We start from the raw sequence: 23,964 nt of genomic DNA on the forward strand, positions 1-23,964 counted from the left end.
CAATGCAGTTCAGAAACAAGTATAACTCTTATCCCACAAATTTGACCATCAAATATTAAAAAAGGACTTACTGGTCTTTGATAAGTAGTTTAATATGTGACATGCATGCTAATAGGAAAGTCAGTTTTGGATGACAGACATCTAACAGCAGAAAAGCGAGTTAACAAGAAATTTTGTAGACACCCTTAAAAAGATGTCATGAAAGAAGTCCTTTCATATCCCTTTATCCAAATACAACTTCTCTGTTCTTTGAAACTTCCCCTCTCATATCCACTTCCTAAACTTTAAATCAATTTTACACCATAGAATATTTAGAAATACAAATAGTATACCCAGTAAAGTACATTAATTATGATGAATGATAATGGGAAAGAAAATCGGGCATAGTTGTCTATGTGGTAAGGATTTTTAACATGGAAGCAATCAAAGATACAGAAAAGTCTTTTCATTACTGACATTGGTGAACTACACACACTGTGTTTACTTCTCTCACTTTTTCTATCGATGCTGGTTTGGTTGCTCTTGTTTGCATTGATCTTATTCGTATTGTCAGGGGCACTGCAATTGTTAGAGATTGCTGCCAGGGCTCTGTTCTTGCCTTCTTCATCATCTTCATCATCATCCTGAAAGGAAACCAAACAGCAGGTACTTAAGTGCATGTTTCATCCCCTATTGACTTTAGAGCTGCAGCAAATGGCATTTTTCTTTCAGCTCCTCCTCTATCTCACTCCTTGACTTCAAGGGCGAGCACCTACGTGCACCAGACAGCTCCCTTCAGCTTTCAAAGCCTCCATTTGTGGAAAAAACACTGACTTAAACATCACCAAGAAAAGCTGGATTCAAATATGGCCCACTAACTTTACTTAAAACAGCAGCAAACTCATGAAAGGCATGACAGCAAGTTGTCTTCTGCTCAGGGCAAATACTGGCAAAAATTAGTGCCTAGAAAGTGGATAAAGCAAAGCCCCAGTCTGGAGATGGAGAAGGCTGGGGAGCTTCTAGACTAGCTAGTCAAGCTAGTTGCCCCCCAAATCAAGTACCCCAGGATAAAAGACACTCTCTTTCTGTGCAATTCGCTACTCAATTCCAGTGCTTTGTGACAAAAGTTAATTTTTAAAAAATGAAATAAAATAAAGAGGGACAAGCTCCATAGCTAATTTAAAACTAAATAGTTAGTGCTACTTTCTTTCAAGTCCTGAAACTCATGCTTTAAGTTCAAAATTATGCTAGGGTTAAACATATTTTTCTGTGCTTCACTGCATCAAGACAGGTCTTTGGAGAATGTTGTATAAGCCTTCTGGTGGGTTTTGTTTCTTTGATTAGAAATGGCTAAGAGCCATAAAGTTCATGTATGAAATCTTCACCCTTTGATGTCAGCGGGTTTTCTGTTACTGACTCAGAGGACATGGGATTAGACATCAGCTGCAGCTTCAGCTCTAAAACTTCCTTGAAAGACCTGGGGTATTTAGTTTGGTATGGGATGTTGCAGAGACACCAGCAGATCCAAGCTACAAAGATGGGCTCCAATTTTGTATCTAAACTGAACCTTATTATGTATACTTGGAGAAGGGGTCATTTTAATTCAGGTAGGCATACGCATAATTTTAATTTTCTCCTGATAATTGTATGGTCTTCCAAATCAGTGAGTGGCAAAAAAGCAAGAAAAGTCTAAAAAATTTATTTGTGAAATGTAGAATGCAGAATCTCTTTCCTCTGACCAATTTGCTTTTCTCCATTTGGATCATGAGAAGAAACAGATTCCACAAGGTCAAACTTTGTAAAGGTTAAAATGTACAGCCTTATGTGCAGCCAGACAAAAAGCTCATTTAGAAATATCTGAGCTATTAAAGTCAAAGAAAGCTCATTAAGCAAAATTGCTCTTCTGCCCAGGGTACATGTAGATGGCACAGTCCTTGAGTCTTTCTTCATCTAAAATTAGTGACACCCTTGAAAATTAATGTGGAGTCTGTCCTCAAACTGCTGGGAATCGGTGAAGCAGAACAAAAAAAGGGATTATTACTGCTTTTCACTTTCAAGCAAAAAAAAAAAATCTGGTATATTTTATTTGTGAGAAATAAATGTAGCTCAACACATCATCCTAAAAATATGCTGACCAAAAAATCTTGCTCATCCCCCATCCAGCCTTCTGCACCTTTGTGTGAATTTTGAAACCAAAGGCCAGAATAAAAATCTGCCTATAAAGCATTAAGAGGATCAATCCATAAAATTCCAGTCTGAACCTTAAACAATCCCCAGGGTAGTACTAAAACTCAAGGTTTGAGTTTTACTTGGGGCCTGACTCTGCTATAAATACCTCTCTTCTGCTTCAAAAAGTTCAGGTAGGTGAGGGGAGTGCTGGGGATGGCAGAGGAGCCTTTGTCAGCAGTGCCTGGCACTTGAAACGAGGCACCAGAGCAACGACCTAATGAATGCACTCAGCACATCAAAAGTTAATAAAATAAAGGAACCTGACAGAAGAGTCCTGACTTTTTTCCCCTGTTCTCATATTTTAGAAAGGGGGGGGGGAAACAAAACAACATCTGTACTTCAAAACTGGCAGGATTTGGGGCATTGCTCAGTGTAAGAGTCTATTTTTCTCCTAGGTAGGGCTGGCAATAAGTTGTTCAGAATTAGTTTTACATCAGAGCATTAACAGGACATTGCGCACGTGCCATTTTTCCTTTCACACAACCGCATGTTAGCAACTTGCAGGAGGCTGATACATTATTAGGCTGTTCTTGGTTCCTTTCTACTCCCCAAGAGGCAGTTCTTACTTAAGCAGAAAATACTGCATGCAGGGCACATGTACTGGATTCTATTTGCAGTGTAACAAGGCAGGGCTCTCGCAGAACAGAAGAGTTTACAGAAAAGTGCTGTATTACATTGCTTGAAAAGGAGAAAGCTAGTCTAGAGGAGAACCATAAAAACTGCTAGTTCATAAAAAGCTGCAGTCTTATTAAGTGGGACTGTTGAGGGACTTTTCCAAATTATTATGGAGAACTGAGCATCATGAAAGACTAGGCTGGTTTACAGTATACATAAAAAAAAAAAAAAAAAAAAGTGTTGTGAGTGTCCAAATGTGGCTCTAATTTTAAACACTTGGATTTTTTCTGGATTCCAGCTATGAGGAAATAGCAGTTGGCACTAAGAAAGGCTCTATTTAGATACCAAATCAGCAATATCCAGGAAAGGTGCTGTACACCACCAGAAAAGCACTGTATATGGCACCTGCTACTGTGGCTCCTGTTCATACTAACTGAAGTGTTTGCTGACATCCAACAGCCAACAGAATTGAGGAACGTTGTCACTTCCAGCGGATAAAAAAGCTGCTCAAGATTAAAAATATTTCAACCCAGACTGTTGCACACCTGGAGTTTATGCAGTGCTCATAAAGACTGGACAATGCTTGCACAGAAATGCCAGGTAGGCTGAACAGCACCCTTGTACCCTTATTTTCAGTTTTCAAACTGTTCTCCATTCTGCCTAAAACGTAGAGATTTAAGTGAAAGACAGAGGAAGTCGAAGAAGGAATCCTCTTCTTTATAGAGGGCACAACTCACAATTTTGTACAAAACAGAAGAAACTTGGGAGGGGCAAACTCTCCATTTAAGCAGCCTGTTGTTATGGAGCTGATGTGAATGGCACATTCTGCCTGACCTTCCTTGCAGCAGGTGGTTCCTCTGCTTTTGCCATTAGCTCTGAAGCTGTCTCTGTGGGTCCTGGTTCACATGGTGTGAGACACTGCAAGAGCATGGATATGATGAGGTCTTTCACCAGTTTATATTCCAAATTGAAGATCCCAAGGGCTTCAGAAGGATTTGCTATGCCAGTGCCCACCTGCTTTAAAGAGCAAAGTGGAAAGCAAGCGAGTACAACTAATTCCTATACAAGAGAGAGGGTGACATTTTCATTTCTCCTCCTACATTTATTTACATAATTCTGAATGCAAATTTTCTATCAGCTCACATATGGGAATAACAAAATAGAAAGTGAGATTTCCAATTAACCTAACGATAATGAGGACAACACATTTACAGTGACGATACTCACACATAAATTGCTAAGTACCTCCTAGACAGTGACACGAAATTTTAGCTGGTACTTCTGTCCTTGTGATGTTCTGTTTTTTACAATGAGAAATACAAGTCAGGTGTGCTCTCCATGACACCCTGCTCAGTGCTTGTCCTTGGCTACATTAGGAAAAGGACATGACAGGCATTTTCCCTATTCTACAGAGTCTTGATCTAGGAGCAAAAAACTGCCCTTTCCCTTATATTTTTATCTTTGTGTGGGCAAGAAGTGATTTTGGATGGCTTGTTCACTTCTGATGCACAGCAGAAAAACTGGAAAAAAACTTCTGATGTGAAGCAGGAAACACTCCTAAAGTGAAAGACTATTCCCTTTGGTCATTAAGTCCATCACAAAACTTTACCATAAGTCTTTCTTCCTTCTTCATTTTAAGGCTGTACCTCCACTTCCATGCAGATCTTTGAAGTCTATGAGTTTCCATGTCCACACCATTTGAAGCACTAGTATGTGCTCCAGATGAAAGCAAATCTGACACGGGTAGGTGAAGGCAAGGGCAGTCACGATTGCCCTTCATAGATCCAAAGATGCTTAATCATCCAAGCACTGAAACACTTTACTTTCTTACCCAAACCTCCAATAAGCTTTCTCTTTTTTTCCCTGCTCTATGCGCAAAATGACAGCCACTTACTTCACAAGATGGATATGCTCTGAGGGAATTGTCACTGATGTTACCTTGCCAAGAAAAATTACTTTCAGGCTTTCCACTCAAATCCTCATTCAAAATGAGTGTTTGCCCATTTGCAGACAATCCCCTGATAGATGTGATCTCATAAAACCCACTGGGTGGTTCAGCTTCGTGTCCATTTTGCAGTGTTCCTCCACATATCTAGACCTAATGAGAGCTTTGAACATATTCCTGTATATTTACAGGACTTATCTCTCATCCAAACACCCAAAATCACATATTAATTGATGAACTATCTAGACATAAAAAACTCCACATATTGGCTGATCTTCACTGCTTTGAAGCTCCTCCTCTTCAACTCAATATCCTGTTCCTTGAGTCTATTGAGGGGCTTTGCTTAGGCATTTGTGATGCTCTGTTCTAGTTTGGCTTAAACAGTTGACAAACTTTCTTGTTCTGGCCCTTTAACCCTACAGCACTCAACCAAACCTCCTTCTGCATTTTTTTCCCGTTATTCTCATTTTTCATGTTTTACATTTTTCAGTTAATCCAGAAATTTCATAAGCTGCTTAACATTTTCTTTTCTCTCATGCATATTAGATTCAGTTCCATAATTAAAAGCTGCAAGACAATCATCTTCCAGCTTCCTTGTGATTTCTTTTTCATTGCTTATGAAAGCAGTGCTATACACTGGAGATGGAAGATGTGACAAAACCTCATGAACCTGTCCTGATTATTTCAGCATGACGACAACCACCAGAGTGAAAAATGCCTACGCTGATTTCATCCATTTCTATTTTAAGTATATTTCACAGTATTTCAGAGTTGTGAGAAACTCATTAGAGCAGCAAAAAGCGCTGTTATAATAACGATGCAGAAGAGAAAGTGAATCCCAGCCTGAGTTTCAGTTGCAGCTGTTGAAAGAGAAGATGTGAACAGAAGGCAATAGGGATCTGATAGACCCAGGATGTGAAGCTGTCTGCTAGGATACTGACTCGTGTTCCATGCACATGAAGGTTTCATAAATGCAATGTGATAAACTCTTTTTTTTTTTCTATTTTGCAATCAGGTCAAGTCATCAAGCTCAGTCGAGTTTTTGAACCGTAAGTAACTATATGCTTTTGCCTGGAAGACAACAAATGTCTATGATTTTTGTGGTATGTCTAGCATATTGTTTGATAAATGGCCATAAAGTCCATGCCTAAAGAGAGAATCATTATGGAAGGGTGCCTCAGTTTGCTTGATCTCTTCTAAATAAGATCCAGGAATACAAATATTTTTCTTTTTCTCAAGATTATTTTATTTTCCTGTCCTAATTCTAAAAAAGAAACTTCCTTAAATACATTTACTATTATTTCTAAGGGAATTAATTCTCTTTACCAGGTATAATTTAATTCTAGTTTATAGAACAATAACCAAAGAATTAAAATACCATTGGAAGTTCCTTTGAACTGAGTTGATGCAGAGTGCAGAAATGAGTCACAGCATACTCTAACAGTGCTCCAAAGATGAAGCTGAAGCAGATACCGAGGTACACATCAATTGCCTTAATAAAGCAATTAGCATTTGGGAGTGAAGTCCTGGCTCCCATCATCAGTGTTGTCATTGTAAGGACTGTGGTAACACCTGTGGAACGCAAAAATATATGTTCTGATATAACATGCATAGAAATGAAGGCCTCCACTGCAAGGGCCCTACTACAAGAGAGTTTTTCCTGGCTCTGAAACACCAAATCTGCCACAGCATTTAATGGGTCATGTTTTAGAAAGAAGGCTTTCCAATGAACTTATAATTTTTACGAACTTATAATTCTGAAGTTAAATGCTTAAAAATACTAATGAAAACTGTTAGTAAAGCTGAGAAGACTAGAAATTAAAATGAGAGAGATTTTGGTGTCGTGGAATGTATATTTATGATTAACTCATTATTATTGCAAATCTATGCAAAAGCTCCTTTTAAATATTCAGATATCATTTTGCTCAGTGTAGCTGCCCAATGGCTCATTTGATGTGAAATCTTTCTACCCTATTCTGCAGGAGTGTTTTTCCCACCCCACCTGCAGCCTGATCAAAACTGATTCGCATTCTTTCCCTTTCAGAATATCCTTTATTTGAAATTAATTATATTTAATCTCTTATAATTCTCTTATTATTCATGTGTTAATTAGTATGTATATTAGACCTCACAAAAGCCTCACAATTCTGTCTGTGCATGCCATGTGTTTTAATAAATTTAAATTATTTCCAAAATGACACAGTTTTTTCCTTTGCTTTCAGCACCCTCCCCTGCCTCTAAGTCTCCTGTAGCTCCCAAAGACATTTTTCTTCACTAAAGAATAGCAAGGCTTCAAGGGGATCCACACATATACTAGGTATGGCAAACCAAAAAAGTTATTCCATAAAACTCAGAAGTGTTTGGGAAATGGATGCCATGTACTTGTAATAAAAAAAGCATCTTAATGATCCAGCTCTTGGTTTGGTTTGGTTTGGTTTATTGGCTTCTCACCTATGCAGATTCTAGCTGGAACTGATGACTGGCTTATCCAAAATGATACCCAGGAGAGCACAACCAGTAGGATTGATGGTACATATGTCTCTAATATGAAATACAAGATGTTTCTCTTGAGTTCAAAGTGAAACACTAGTTTTGGGTAACGTCCTGTGGAAAGAGCAGGGAAAAATATTGTGAAGGTGTAATTCATAAAAAGTTCTTTGAAATAGCAACCTGTATTATTTTGGTGCACTACAGTGCAGTAAAAACTTAACAAACAAGCTTGGAAAAAATTAAACACAGCGCTGAAAAATTCAAGATGAATACTCTAAAATTAACAATCAAAATACGTAACACCCAGTCACCATATTCAGAGTTTTATTAAAGGTCCCTTGAACTGGAAATTAAATGAAGATTAGCGAAGGAAAAAATAAAGCCATCAATGCATGGAAAGGATGTTTCATTATATAACACAAGGAAATTTTAAGTCACATATGTATTTAGCTGTCACTATTCATAACAATAAATGAGCTATGATATGAAGTAACATAGTAACAATTGTAATTTCACAAAGTTAGAATGGGTTCTTACATTTACCTGTCTCACATATCTCATTTATTTTGCTTTTCTTTTCACTTACTACTGTTCAAGATCTGGATTAAGGGTACCTGCTCTGATACTGCTTACCTACCTCTTATATTCCACTTAAACCCGAGCAGTATCTTTGTATCTTCACTACTTATTTTTTCTTTATATTAATGCATTACAGTGTTTGTGTTACTCTGAGCAGTGTCACTATTGAGGCACAAATGGTTTGCTTCTATGTGAGTGATTTCCAGAAGATGAACTTTTGGGATCACAGAGTCAAATACAGAATTGGTTTTCATGAGGGGACACTACACTTGTAAGCAAAGCCCAAATTTTTTATCCAGCTCAATAACCAAGCAAAATTTTGCCTGTGTTGAAGCACAGGATCTGAAATTGTTACCAGTTCAATGAATCTCAGGAAGGCAAAATCTTTCTTTTTACTAATTTAAAAGAGCACAAAGGACTTCTTATTCTGGAGTTCCAAGTTCAAAATTGTTAATAAACTTTTACAACGTTATTTTAACAACAGAAAATCAGAATACCAGTGAGAGTGTAATGCTCTGTAGTCAGATAGCTTTGGCTTCAGCTATTTTAATACAAAACGTTATGCTCTCTGGGACCTATGTTTGCTTCCAGTGCTGTGTGCTGCAAGTCAGGACAGAAGTACAGAACGGTGAATTCACTTTAGCAACAACAATATACACACAGATAGGCTATTTGTGCATCCCTCAGGTGCACTGTGAGACACAGAGTCAAAGAAGAACACTGAAAAGCTTGAAGTGCAAGTAATGGATGCCAAGGAATGTATTATTGCTCCCAGACTAACAAATGAATGGTTAAATCTTCATTTTTGAAAGAACTGTATATATTGCATCAAGAGAACAATAAGGATTCACAGAATTCTTAAAACCAGAAAGAATTGCTAGATTATGTAGTCTGACCCTAATCACAAGCCATTAAATTTCCCCAATTATCCCCTGCTTTGAACTCAGTCATTTTGGTTGGAATAGAGCCCACCTTTCACACAGACATGTAGACTTAGTTTAAGGATATCTAGACACACAGTATCCACCATTTCTCTCAGCAAATAATTCTGTTAAAAATTAATGTCTAATTTCTAATATTGATCTAACTTCAGTTTTCTGCCATGCTGACTGCCTTTTCTCTAGTGAACTAAAGAGTCCTCTAGTAGTCAGTTCTTTCTCCTTTCAAAGGTAAAAATGCACTGTATTTAGGGTTCTTTTTGTAAGTTCAGTATATTAAGATCCTCAAGTGTCTCACTGATAGAAGAAAGGATACAAAGATGAACATTAGACTTAAACTATCTCCATGAGGCAAGAAATACAAAGATGTTTTATGCCATTATTATCATTTTTATGTGAAACAGGGAACATTAACCAATGTACCTCTATCAAGGCTGTGATTTTTACCACTGCAGTTGTTTCAATAAATGCCATTTTGCTCACCAAAACTGATTTTAAGTGTAAGCAGACCAAAGTAAAGCACTCAAAAGTTAGGACGTGAAAAACTTACAGTTGACTGTGCAGCATTACTGCTTCTGTCTGCACTCATCCTTGCACTAAACTGAGCACTAGTGCTATGGAAAAACACTGATTCTGGACAACAAAAGGCTATAGCATAGAGCATATTTAGGGAAAGAGGACTGGATACTCCACAAAAGTAATTTGTTTTGTGCTTCTGTGCTGACCATAGAGAAGGATGTCTTGCCACATGCTCAGCAAAGGGGAGTGAAGAGACTGGACTATACTTCCTGCAGAGTATCACAGGCACTTGGGAGTTCCTGTGGTTCAGCCTTAGAAGAACTTGTCTTTAGGAAGGAAAACTCTGAAACAGCCAATGTAACCATACAACAATACCATCTCCTTGGTAGTGCCCTACAACTGTATCCCCATTTACCTTAGTATAAAAGGCAAGTGTGTACATGGGAAGTTAGTCCAAAATATCAAATTTGAAAGTCACAGTTTGCCACTTTGCTGCAATTTCCAAGTGTAGACAAGCCTTTTGGGTATTACGATGTTATTATTTCTCCCGATGCCAGAAATTTCTGAAGTAATGTGAACAAGAGGAATAGAGATGTAATGGCTTATAGCTGAGTGGCTTTTTGGGGAACAAAGAAGAGGCATTCTAATCTTAAGGTTTTCTGCTTGCCAGAATCCAAAGACACATCATGGACATGATAATAATAGTGTCAGCGTTTCTCTAAAGAGTTCAGAAGAGCTTTTATAATGGAAATTTTGAAGCAACCTATATATAGAATTCATCAGAGCTCCTCCTGTAATAAACTGAAGGAAGCAGTAGTTGAGAAAAAGTATTCAGTGCATACTTATCATGCTAAAGAAATGAGCAATGGGATAAAATGAAGATAGAGAAATATTACAGTCCTTTTTTCATCTACACCACACACGTACCAGAAGTTATCATCTCTAAAAAGAACAGATTTGCTACTCCAGTTGTGTGAGCTGCATATGAGAGAGTAATGCAGTATCTCATTGCCTTTGCCTTGCACAGCTGAGACTACAGTGCCATCAGCCAAATCAAAATTGAAACAGATTTATATAATCCTAGTCCTGGCTTTACTAGAGTTAACTCAAGTACAACTCTAATTAACTCCTTGCTTGAGTCTTATTGACAACAAAATAATTGCAATAAAATGAAAAGATTTTTTTTCATTCAAGTTTCTCACCCATTATGAGTGTCACGTCAGTGTGAGACTCCTCTGATTTAAATGTGATAATGTGATGGAATTAATCTCTGTGCAGATAGCTAACTGCAGCAAAGGCGTAGCATTAGCACTTACCAAAGTGTTGAATTACTGTGTTTAACACTTTCTCAGATGACTCTGAACTTAAATGACTGTCAATATATATATGCTAAACACACCAGAAGGTGGGGTATTCTACTTAGGTCACCTCACAGCAAAAGAAGATTAAACTGAGTTATTTTGGGGCTTTATAGAATTTACTAGAGGGCAGAAGTAAATTCTGCTAAGTACCCTAAAAAGTACAAAAAGGTGACAGGTGACAAAAAAGGTGGCAAAAAAAGTACAATTTGATCCAGCTGATCACTTTTGTTGCAGTATCATAAAAATTATACCCAAATAGCCTCTTTCTCAGTAGCTGAGCAGGTCTAGATCCAGGTCTAAGACAGATTTTTATGAAGGCAGTAAAAACTAGTTTATTCTGTTTTATAACTTGGCTTTGAAGATTGGCTTTTGTCTTTTAAAATTATATTCTAATATATAGTGCTGATTATCTAACACTTTGTATAGAATCTCCACTGATGATTCTATCAGCAATGACTACTGCTGCACTGCTTGAAAAATAGATATAAACCTAAATAGGCTTCCTTGTCATGCTAGGTCATTCATTTTCTGATAATGCCATTTTTCTTTGGCATCTGTTTCCAGCTGATGGCAGAATGCTGTATCTCTGCTCTTTTCTGCAGCATCTCTCACCAGCAGGTGGTCCCAACGGAGACACCTGAAGGAAGAACTGATCCTCTATAAATGCTGTCAGCAATTCCTAACTTCCACTCTGAGTGTTATGGGATGGGAGCATCTTCCCCACAGCTACTTCCGTGGACTTTTTGCTGAACTCTACTCCAGTAAAAGACTGCTCCACATCATTCTTTATGTAAGAAGTACTTTGGTATCCTGCACAGGGGCATGCAGTCAGGCACAAAGAGCATACTTTTCTCTATCATGAATTATTTATGCTAACCCCTTGGGTGTCTGCTAAATTGTGTGATGTACATCTTGCACAAGCACGTCAGTAGAATTCTACCAATGCATCGTTTTCTTCTCTTCTTGCGTCTTTTAAGGGCATGCTACAGGAAAGCTTTAAATAGATTTTACTGGCTTAACTATACACTAAAAATGTAGTTTTCAGTATATAATTTTTTTACTGCTTGTTTACAATGAACATATGCATTAAGGAATTATTATGTCCCCAATCTTACACAACAAATAAGTTGTACAACTGAAATACAATTCTCTGACTGCTGCAGGATGCTAAATGTGTCGATACATATTGTTAATAAGCTATTACAGCTCCTTTGTCCCCCCTCAGACAAAAATCATTTTTTTGTTCTTCATAGTTTAGATCTTATAAACTATCTCTTTTCTTACTTACTTTTCAGAAGTGAACTAGAGGAAATCAAAGCTCAGGCCAGGCTTCTCAACATGTGTTGAGACTTACAAAAAGTAAGTTTGAAATTCAAATTTCCTAAGAATGAAGCAAACCCTTTCATGTAGTGTTTGTCAGCAGGTATATTTATCCATTTAGTTTACCTATAAAAAAAACAGAAAAACTATGCCATGGGAAGTTTTCCAAGTGTCCATCTCTATGTATATATATACTACAAGGAACTTTGCAGAAGTTAACAAAAAATTCCTCCTAGTATCCTTCTGTTTCATTCATTGCATTTCAATATGTTTTTATGTTACTGCAACTTTTTCAATGCATTTACCAATTTTTTTTTCTAAATTGTTTCACATTGCAGAATTATCTCAAAAACAACTCAGGATAGAAAACTGAAGATGAGCCTGTAGGACAAAGCAAGGTAGTGCCTGTGTTTGCAGAGGAAGAGACTCTGACTGATGAACATACACTCTTTGTAGAGTCTGTTATATTTATACACTCTCATACAACTTTTGCAGTCTATATATAGTTTGTATCCATTTTGATTTCAGATCACTAATTATAAGTGACAGCAACTTGTTACTGGCTTAATTGTGACCTCCCCCCTGAGAAGCTCATAATGTGGTGGCCAGGGGACCACAGAGCTTCAGCACTGCATAGCCAAATGAGAACTGATGGGCTTCTAGCCTGAGAAGGCTAAAACAGGATTTGTGATAGACATCAAAACCCTGGCAGTAACTGTGGACAAGAACAGCAGCCAGCTGCCTTTGTGCTCTCTTTTTAATAGAGCAAATATCTTGTCTATGTGCATCAAGGAGCCGAGACTTACTTTATGCTTCTGCCTCTTCTTTCCCTCTGTTCTGCCAAAATAATACCTTTTAAATGTGGCAATTTGTTGACTTGACGTTTTTGAAGTGAGGAAGTGCAATTAGAGCCCTGATTGCCTGACATGTCTCTCTCTGCCTTCTGGGCTGAAGACTTAGCTTTAGACTAGACCTGAGCAAGCTGAGCCTCTTCATTCCTGCTGCCACTGAGGAATTAGCAGGAGGGTTGCAGTAGCGAGAGTAAGACTTAAGGAAAGATGCTGGAAAAAAGCTATCAACAGCCAATTAGCCTGAAGTTTTAAATTATGTTTTTGCTTCTTTCTCCAACTAAAAATGGTAATTGAGATTAATTAGCTATCACTTGCTGTGAAAATAGAAGCATTTATTGAGTGGGAACACATGGGGTCTGTCCTGTGCCCAGTACTGCTCACTAGCAAACAGAATGACATACCAAGTGTCTGTTGAGAGTGGAGTGTTACATTAACACACTGGAGAACAGGATTAGAGCTCAAAAATACCTGAACTATCAAAAACCAAGTAAAACAAGATGCAATTCAAAAAAGCAAGTACAAAGTCCTGCACTCAGATGAGCATTACTCATTCCCAGAGATCAGGAAATATGTGGTCTCAGGGCAATAAGGAAGACAGAGAAGTAGAAGGAATCACAAGCTGAACAAGGTCAAAAATGCATGATTATTTTTTACAAAAACAAATACCAACCTAGAATGGATAAAGAGGAACAGAGTTCATGGAACACATTAAGTAAACCCTTCCATCCATCTGATGGGAACAGGATACCCAGTTTTGGTTGCTCCGTATCAGCAAAGATATGAGAAATCTGATGGGAGAACAATAGCAAAAAGAGGATATCTAGAAAATTGGTTATATAAATTAAAAAAGAGGAGAGTTTTTGGTCTGAAAAAATATGTATCTGTGTTGAAACAGTGAAGGTGCCACTGAAAAATAGCAAGGCATTTGTCTACAATATCCACATAATGGGTTTGAAATGCAGCAAGGGAGATCAAGATTAGACATGAGGAAAATATGTGTGTAATAAACACCAGGAAAAAAAGATCATCTAGGGAGGCTGTGAAGCAGGCACTTTGGAGGTTTGTCTGACTTACTCCTAGAAACATCTGTCAGGAAGTAGGCTATAGATATAGATGACCTTGCCCGGCGACATGAGAATTCTTAAAGTGTATTCCAGCCTTATTTCTATGATTGTTTAGACAAAAAGCTAGGCTGTAACAGTCCTTCATTGCTTTTATGTTTTTCCAATAAGAAAAGCAAGCTTTTTATATCAGTATTTATTACTCTGAGAGTGCAGGTGGTGTTGGCAGGACACCTAAAACAAAAACCCAGCACCCCCTGATGAAGATACACAGTGTAAGAGTGTATCAGTGTATACAGAATGAGGACTATAGTTAAGACATGTGGGAAGTGTTTCTAACAATTACTTTACCCATGTCTAAAAGGAAATTGTTCTGTATCAAAACAAAGTCAACACCAAACCCTAGCCAGCAATCTACCTAACATTATTTAAAGTGACTTACTATTATGTCATTACAATAATGTGATTACTATTATGTGGTACATGCTGTTCTGCAAACAAGATTAATTCACAGTGTCCTTTCCTTAAATTTATTGAAGTTACTTATGCAGGAATTCTGCTGACTGCATTTTAAATTTGGCTCTGTCAGTGGCTGTATGTGAACTTGGGCTTTGCACTGTTGCACAATATTTCACTTGCACAGCAGCTGTACTGTCTCTTCAAGTTCACAGAGTATCAAATCCTGATTGCTTTTTTCGCTGTGTTAGGAAATACTGCACACAGCTCTTCTCTCATAACTAGCTTAAGCCTTTTGAATTTTAGCAGTTATAAATAACTGTTATTTATAATGTAATTGTTATTTATGAAATACTCTCATCTATTAATGGCATTAAGGAAATGCAAAGCATAATTTTTCACTTCAAAATTGACTACATAGCTCCATAATTTGGTTACTTTTTTCTTTTAATATGGGCTACAGTAGGCACTGCTTTCCAAAAAAATCTGTACAAAACAACACCTAATTCAGAATGACTCAATAGAAAATTAAGAGGATTAGGAGATTTAATTTTATGCAGTATGTAGTACTTAGCACTTGATAGCATGGCTTTCTTGAACAGGAGAACTGAAACAAGGAGGTGTGAGAAATTTAAATCGAATTAAGTTGCATGTGTTAAAACGCATAATTAAAACAAGTGGCTTTTGACTTGATACATATGATTCCTGCCAACACAAAGAGAGAAAGACAGCATCATTTACTGGAACAAGAGTACAGTTCGTCTGGTCACACCTGGTCAACTCTAATTGGAAACTGGCCTTAGTCTATTCAATCAAAAAAACCCAACAACAAACGAAAACAAAAAAACAACCAACCAAAGCCAAACCAAATTATTTATTTTTTTTTTTTTAGAGTCTTGATTCTGTGATAGAGGTGGCAGGAATTAAGCAGGTTTTCTCTTCCACTTTCCTGTATGGTGAACAGGTTCTAATAACCTTCTGGCCAGAACAGCAGTAAGGATTATTCTTCTTTGATTGAACCTGATGCTGCTTACCCACAAGCTGTAAGAAGGAGGAAGGCAGGCAGATGTCATTTATGTAAGTATTGAGAAACTCTGTAATCCTAGAGTCTGTTAGTAGGTATTTAATTTCTACTTTTCTATCCACTTAGAGAACTTTGATTTTTAGCCTGAATTTAGATCACAGGTTTCTTCATGTTGTGTTATTAAAGCAGAAATACCCAATAATAGAACAGAGAAACTATATTTCTGTGACTCGGAATTAGTAACATATCCTCTGGTGAAACTGCAGTTTTGAAGGATGTGTGTGTCTTGAGTTAAATATTACCCTTTTGGTGTGTGTGCTGACTTGAGAGAGAGAGAAACTGAGTACAGAGTGAAGAGCAGCAATGAAGGACCTAAGAGTAACTCAAAGAGCATAAGGCAGGTTTGGCAGGTCTTGAAATCTCCAAAAGCCCTTTCAAAATCTCTGGAAAATAAATAGGAACACACTTTTTCCTGAGGTTAAGTCTTGCAGTCAGAGGAAACTTTCTAGAGCAGTTTCCTAAGATTGGCAGAAGAGCAGATCTGTGGAAATGCCCTTCCCTGGGCAGAGGAACCTCAGGTTGAGCAAACTGCACTCTGCTGCCACCAGGCTGGGCAGAGGCTGCCACAGATAAAGAACAACTCCTACAAGCAGTAGACATGAAATTCAACTTCCTGCAGTTGTTAAAGCACCCAGCATATTCTTGGAACTTGCATAGATGAAGAGACTTTTGACTTTCCTAATAAAGCCAGAGTGGCTGTTCTGAGCTGGGTACCCCAGGGTCCCTGGTCTGTCTCCAATTTAGATGCTCAATTTACAGACAACTCTTCTTTCACACGAGCTCTCCCTGACATTAAATGGAAGAAGTAGTAGACTACTTGTTTGTAATCCTTTAGATAATGTGTAGCCTCCAAGAAAATGCTCAAAAACTCTCAGTCTTTACATTAGCTGGATCTCTGCTTGTAATATCTGGAAAAGTATGGCTTCAAAAATGTAATTATTAGAATATGAAAACTGTCATCCTAACAGAAAGCAGTGTGCTCTGTTCCTTAATGCTGCTCTGTTTCCAGAGCCATATCACAAACTGTACCTAGAAAGTGCTATAAGGTTGTTTTTACCTGTCTCATATACAGCCTCAGACACGGAGGTAAAGTGGTCTTCTACTGTGTATTGTGCCAGCCGGAGTGTGTCCAAACCTCGAACTGAATCATTTCCTCTGGTCCAGTAAAACATGACATCATTGATGTTATAACCCCCTGTAGTGATACACAAGCCAACAAGAGTGTTTATTTTATGCAATAATTAATTTGTGTTGAGCACACTTATGGTTCAGCTGTTTCTTATTTGTCTGCCTGAAAGTACAGTCAGACATAAACAACGACAAGTTTTGGCAGAATGTAATTCCTGTTCACAACAAAACTCCCAATAACATGCAAAGTCTTATAAGCTGAAAGCTGACATTTTTGGAGGTGGTCTTTTTGTATCTTTTATTTCAGGATAGATGACAAACTAATAAAACAGATTAGTACCACATGGTATTCTAAAGGCAAAAGCTTTAAAGAAATGGAGCTTTTATGAATTACAGCACTGCCAGCACTTGCACTACACATGAAACGTGCCTCCTCTTGCATCCCAAGATGTTATTTTGTGGTGCAGTGCATTTGGTCCTCATTCCCACAGAAATTAAGGGGTGAGGAGAGCAGCAGAGCTGCTGATTGCTGGTGCTGTGCTCTGACCTGGGCTTGAATCGTCACTCGAGATGATGTTTTGGCTTAGGAGCTTGAATACTTCCCAAGGACACCAGCTTAGAAGCTGATGTTTCTGCAGGCTCAACAGCGTGGCATGCTTCAGGGGCCCCAGGAGGTTTCCTCTTAACCTTCAAATAGTAATTAGGAGCTGGATGAATCATCTATCAGAAGGCAACTGTATTTTGCACACACTTGTCAATATGCAGCACAGTCATAGCTAAAATACCTCTGTAGCTTTTCCCCATTATATGAAAGGCAGACACTTTACAGACTAGTGTATATGATTAATTCAAGATTATGTTAATGTAATTTACATGTTAACAGGGAGCATTTGAACATCTTTTTCTTTAGCTTACTTAGATCAATCATTCTTGTATTTGACAGACTTATACTGTGCAAGTTAATAGCTAAGCTTAGGGAACAGAAACATGAGCAGATGATTATTTTTAGACATCAGTCAACTGTAAGTAAATTACAGTGAGACAATAAGGCAATACATTACACAAGGGTATATGCTGCAAAAAGAACAAAGCTCTAGAATCACAGAAAAAATGATGTATTAAATTTTTTTTTAAAAAGCGCCTTCTAATATTTTTAAGTTATTGGCTTTATTTCTTGCAATGACAAACCAAAACTGATTTCTTACAGCCCTTTCATGTAGGAAAAAACCAAGTCCAGAAATTTCATTGTAAGGAAACAGTGGACTGGTTACCAATTAAAATGACAATTTTACCTGGAAATTCTTTCTCCACTCCTTCTTTAAAAGTAAATTTTGTTTTACTAACGCTGGCACTTATATGAAAAGGGATCATGATCTGGAATCTCTGCTCACATTATCATATTTGTAGCAATTAAAGCCAAAATAGCATTGTGTCAAAAGACTAAGTCAAAAGCATGTGTATCCAAACTAAGTTCTCAATTCCCTAAAACCACATGCTGGGAAAATTCCCAGATTTGGGAGATGTAAAATAAAAGTAACCTATAAACAAATGCTTGCATTGTCCTTAGTCAAAACTAAGAGGTTCATAAAAGAAGTTTTTGTGCATGACTCCAGACATGGATTCATTTTACTTCCCTTCAGTATAAATGAACTGCAGACATTTAAAAAGAGTCCAAAGAACTAGAGATAACCACAGTAGATTCCTTTTTGGTTTTCAAGACATTCAGTCTTCCAAGTTGTGTGAGACGGGAGAAGTTTTTGGTGCCCACACGGACAATAACAAGCATATCTCGAAATGGAGATTGTCTTGCTTTTGTTCCAAAATATTTTCATTAGCTGAACAATTAGTAGGTTTTGGTGATGCTTCCAATGAAAATTCTTTGAGAATAATAATTCCAAATTTTCATGAAGAGAGCCTTCCCAATAGACAGTAAAGTTAAATAGCACAGTGCTCCCTCTGTGCAAAGTTGGTTTTTATTCAGAGGATTAATATTTTACTAATTATAAAATGTTTTAGAAGTTTATAGAGACAAAATCCTTAAGCCATGTTACTTGGTTTCTACAAGTAATCTTTATTCTCTTTACATGACCCTGAGTTTTCATTCAAACTAGTTCCTCAAGCCCAAAATTCTCTTTCCTGTACATCATTGATACAGTATGAGCTGCTAATGTCAACAGGGTTAATTACAGGAATAGTAAATTTGGAATTAAACATTCATAATGCCTAATACAAATTAGTTTCTTTACCTTTCTGTTGCTAATTTTAATTTTCCCTGATTGTCAAGCACAAGTTAAGTGCCTTCACATGCCTCTTCACTGAATAAATGGTAAAAGACAAGTTCAAAAAGGAAATAAAATTTCAGAGATGGGCCCAAGACATGAATATGTATTCAGACTGGAGGCCTTGGGGGGGTGGAATGGAGAAAAAACCTTCAGCCCAGAATGAATGAATAGTGGCTTTCCCTGCCACATGGCAGAGAGCATGAACCTCTCTGGCAGCACCAAGCAAGACAGGAGCCCTCCAGTTTCCCAAATGTCCCAGCAGCCATATCAACAGAGACTCAGTGACAATTTTCTGTTTCCTAACATATGTCAGTACTACCTTCTAAAGAGTTGCAGTAACAGGGGAAAAAAAATAGGCATTTTGGCCAAAATGTGTTTTGCTATGTAGAAAGTATAAGTCAATTAAAATTATTAACTAGCAATAGCAGAATAGTATGTTGTAGAGGTCAGTAGGGATGCTTTACTGTGTAAAGCCATTACTTCATAATATCTCGATAATCACTTAATAAAGGGCCTAACACTTTGTTTCAGCTCAAATTTTTGCAGTATATTTTACATTTTATTTATTTTCTTTATAAACATCAGTATGTGTGTGGATGTGCATGTATGTTTGCACTCACAATTCTTGAAATCCAGGTAATGGTCTTTGCAAGCAGTATTCTAGGATGATGTCATTATTCATCTCTAAATTACCGTAGCTTATCTCATGAGGAAACAACCCCCATTTCCAGCCTACCCAAAAGAAAGGACTGTAGTGCACTGAAAAAAAAGGGCCACAGCCAAAGGCACACTCTTTCCTTTTTGTATTTATTGCTTCTAGCTGTTTTCCTCAAAACTAAACTCCATTGCAATTGGAGCATTTGTTAGGACATGACTGTGTTTTCCCTTTGGACAGGAGACACTTGTGTGCTGTTGAAAAAGCAGATGGAATCAATCTGAAAAATGCTTGGTTTTAATTATAGGGGGAATTCTCTTTTTTTTTTTTTTAATTCTGTCAAATAAATTGTAAGTTCCTGTGGGACATATATTTCATTATGGAACTAGAGAAAATACTAAATGACTCATTAGGCATTGCTGTTGATTTAAATCCATATACATTAATTTACCAATATGCTCTTCAAAGGAAAATAAATTAGAGATAAATTCCAATTCTAATTCAAATCATTATTTGTTAAACAGATCTTATAAAACTGCTTATCTAGAGGGACTCCTGTGTGAAGAAGGTTTTGGGGTTCATTTCCCTTGTGTTCCTGTCTAAAATGAAATTTTACAGCAATTTTCTAATTGGTCATTATCAAGAAGAGATAAAGAACACACACACACACTCCTGAAGAGATACAGAATAAAACTTGACGAGTACTGAAAAGCCTTCCAAAAGATTTTGATTATGTATTGGTACATATTTAAATATATATATTTTCATCTTACAGAATTGTTTATCATTTTATGTTATTCCATGCAAAAATTATTTTGAAGAGTCTTGTCATATGAATAATAGCAAACAGTTAACTATAAAAATGCGTGTTTGGGTGTTTGCAAAGCAACCATGTCTACAAAGTATTAGAGAGTATATTTTAAAGATAATATGAGGACATCAGTTGATAAAATGAGAAAGTATATTTAGTCTTGGTCCATCAATTGATAACATTGTCTCCCAGGGCACTGGTACAGTGGCAACTAAATAAGTCATAATAAACCTGTTTCCATCAATCTCAGACCTGCCCATGCAATTACATTTTTTCAGTATGAAAACAGTAAATTATTAAGATGAACTATATGTCTTACAAATAAGCCTTATTCTAATTTTTTTCTCTCCTAAAGGAATTGTATCTCGGGGGAGAAAATTACACGCTCTCTGAAAGAGAAAAAAAATTTCCTCGTCTGTGCTAGAAAATACCTGCTCACAGAACTCCCTCTGAAGACCAACAGGGTAACTGCAGGATGCACTGCAAAACCAAGCCTGTGAGAATCTCCCAATGTTTTGCTTAATCATTAATGGCATTGCAGCATTTCAGTAGTGCCATGCTATTTTCAGTGATGTCTCATGCAGATATCCTTGCACACAGATTCTATTGTAATTCAACAGGCACTGGTCACATTATGTCCATTGCCTTCTTTGAAAATTCCAGCCACCCTGATAATATCTAGCATTAAAAAACCACAAATATTTTTCCAGTTGTATAAAAAGAATAAGGATTAAGGGTCTTACAGCTTTCCAGTTGCAAAGTACATGTCTGTTTATCCATTGGATATTTAGTCAGATCCATGCTGCATGATACGGTTGTGGTGATCCTTGAAAAAAAACCAGTTTGCTAATTATTAACAGCATAAAGTTGTTCACCAGTAAAAACAAAAAAAATGCTATGCTTCCTCCTTGAAATAATATTTGCAGGCAAATACCTACTGTGAGGGAAAACACCCTATTATTTACTGGTATCTAATGTGCAAGAGTAATAGCATCCCAAACAGGAAAACACTCCAGATGATCTGGGTTTAGCAGCAGTCTAAAAAGGGCACTGTTTGCTCCCTTCTCACTTACAGTGCACATTTTCCTTTGTTATTTTGTAATATATTTTAAGATTTGGTTATATTTATCAAAACCTATTATAAAGAATAATCCACAATAAGTAATGCAAGTCAATCATCACAGCTTGCCTTCTCCTTCATTGCAAACAACTGGAATTGCAACATCCAATTCCTGTATTTGGTCTACATGAAAGCAAAAGGGTCTAATTAGGGAAGAAGAGAAGATCTATTATTACATTTAATAATTTATTCATATTGGCCAATAATATTATTATTCATAGAACTACAAGGCCATGCATATTCTACTTTTACAAATAGAACCATTTTCTTAAGCAAAAAATACGCTAACCCGGAAAGTTTAAAATGTAAGTAGATGCCAATTATAAAGGCTGACACATGGATATACACACCGTATAGCATACAAGACTGTTCCATTAGGGTATATTCTTATAAGACGATTCTCAACAGTGACATCATGAAGAAAAGACCTTTTTGAATCCACTATGAATGTATCTGGTACCCAAAGCATTTCCACAAGCCGACCATCTAAGCTTAAACTCTTATTACCATCGAAACAAAGTCTCTCATCAGTCCATCGCTGCCTTAGAAATATGGTAGCTGTGTAGTCCTGAAAGAGAAAAAACCAAAATTATCATATAAAGGAAGCCTGTGTTGTATTCCGTGTTACAGAAATATAAAGAAACAGCTGTTGTGCACAAATAAGCTGTGACTCTCCATGTCCAACAGCAGCTGTACTGACTCTCATACTGACAAATTTACTAGCACTCAATGTGAGGTGGTAGATTTTGTTCTTACAGTAAAAGCTGATGGACTGAGTCTGGGGCTATAAATCAGCTGAAGTCATTGGAACTTTGTAAGCAGATAATCTGGCTCTGTAAATCTTTAAATTTTAGAATTATTTATGTAAGTGGTTCCAAACATAATTTTGTTCGCATAAACTACTAAATAAATAATGATTTTTTTTAAGAACACTTTGGAAAAAATTGAATAAATTCAGATAGACAAAAGAGGTTAGTGAAACAAGAATCATCATCTTTTAGCACAATTTATCCTTTCCGCATCACAAAGGAAACAGTGGTACCAAATTTATCAAGACCTTGAATATAACGTTCAGCCAATTCCCCTTCAATTGAGATATGCCTTGCAGTCCTGCATTAAAATAACACTATTTCCTAACATGTTTTAAATCAACTTTTGATTTTATGGAGTGTTTTTATCAATATTATAAATTCATCTGAAGTTCTAACCTTACTTCCCCCTTTCTAAATAGTAACTAATAATTACTAATACACTAATATTTAATAGCTGATTAATGAATTTTGGTTTTTATTTTAGGTACAAATGGAAGATCTTTAATTAGAAAATATATTCCATTTCATAGTTTGTTCAAAAACAAATTATACAAATTTCATGAAACACAGCTGGAATAAATTAATGTGTGACAGTAAAAATAGAAGAGAAAAACAGTCTAAGTTCAGCTGTGTCTAATCATAAGAAAAGACAGTGACTTCAAAGGCTCATGAATACATCTTCATTTTTCTAAAATGCATAAAGATTTAGACATTTAATCTGGAAAATAAATACTGATCCACATGCCTTTCATTAAGATTAATACTCAGTAGCAAAGTTCTGTTTGTATCTGTGAGAGGTGTAATTTGCAGCTGCATTTCTATATTTATTATAGAGCTATAAACTATATCTGTAGTAAAAAATAAGATTCCAGCTCCTAACCCACTTTGACTTCACAAGGAGACAAGCCCCAAGTCACATTGCCAGCAGCTGTAAGCACAAGACATTAGCTTATCAAGCAGAACAAAAAAAGACTGCAAAAGCTACAATACCATATTTATTTCTGATATTGTATCAATGCTTGCAATATCCATACTCATTCCAACTGACACAGGACCATCTGCAAAAAAAAGAGGAAGTCAGAATGTAGCTCATAGTTCTTTCATACTCAGTTTTCAGGAGAACTGGCTACAAAATCTTCCAGTTTTTTTTCTAAATGTTTAGAAGCTTTCTTAAGAAAGGAAATATTTCTCAAACTTAAATTATGCAAGAATTCTAATATTTGTAATTAAAATGTAATACTTTCAGGCTAACAGTGTCTTAGTTTTAATAAACAGGCTTTATTTCTTAAATACTTCCCAGTTTATATGATTTTTCCCCAGAAAAAATGAGCTGGGGAAAGTGTTACACAATAAGGTGTGGAAGGCAAAATCCCCATGATACATCACACTCTTCTACTCTGAGGTGCAGAGCAGTGGAAAGAATTCTTCCAGTTGCAACATCTGGTCCATCAGATGTTTGTAGACTAAGAAGTTTCACCTGGCCATGTCACATGGTTAATATCCAGATGGCACAGCTGAGTGACTTTATTAACTGCCCATTTAGGAAATTATTGTATATATTGTGCCATTGCATTTTAACATTTTGCTTTCAACCACTAGCAGTAAACTTGGGATATTTGCATTTCTAAAGGAAAACTAGTAATTTAATTTTCCTTTTAATATTAATATGAACTGAAGGCTTATTCAGTGTGATTAATACCTTACCTAAGTAGCTGTTATTGTAATGTTA

General features: G+C 36.7%; 1 protein-coding gene across 1 annotated transcript in view; it reads right to left on the minus strand.

The window, feature by feature from the left end:
- Positions 1-311: 311 nt before the first annotated feature.
- LOC103766962 (gamma-aminobutyric acid receptor subunit pi-like) overlaps positions 312-23,964 on the minus strand; it is a 47,320-nt gene continuing 23,667 nt past the window's right edge. Inside the window, exons 4-10 of the mRNA XM_018068919.2 lie at positions 23,226-23,293; positions 21,774-21,991; positions 21,047-21,129; positions 16,485-16,622; positions 7,220-7,372; positions 6,147-6,340; positions 312-623 (exon numbers count right to left, since the gene is read on the minus strand). Of these exons, the coding sequence (XP_017924408.2) occupies positions 312-623; positions 6,147-6,340; positions 7,220-7,372; positions 16,485-16,622; positions 21,047-21,129; positions 21,774-21,991; positions 23,226-23,293 (1,166 nt within the window). The remainder of the gene's footprint in view (positions 624-6,146; positions 6,341-7,219; positions 7,373-16,484; positions 16,623-21,046; positions 21,130-21,773; positions 21,992-23,225; positions 23,294-23,964) is intronic.

The sequence above is a fragment of the Manacus vitellinus genome, unplaced genomic scaffold, assembly GCF_001715985.3.
Source record: "Manacus vitellinus isolate BGI_N305 unplaced genomic scaffold, ASM171598v3 scaffold_15_pilon, whole genome shotgun sequence".
NCBI classification, from domain to species: Eukaryota; Metazoa; Chordata; class Aves; order Passeriformes; family Pipridae; genus Manacus; species Manacus vitellinus.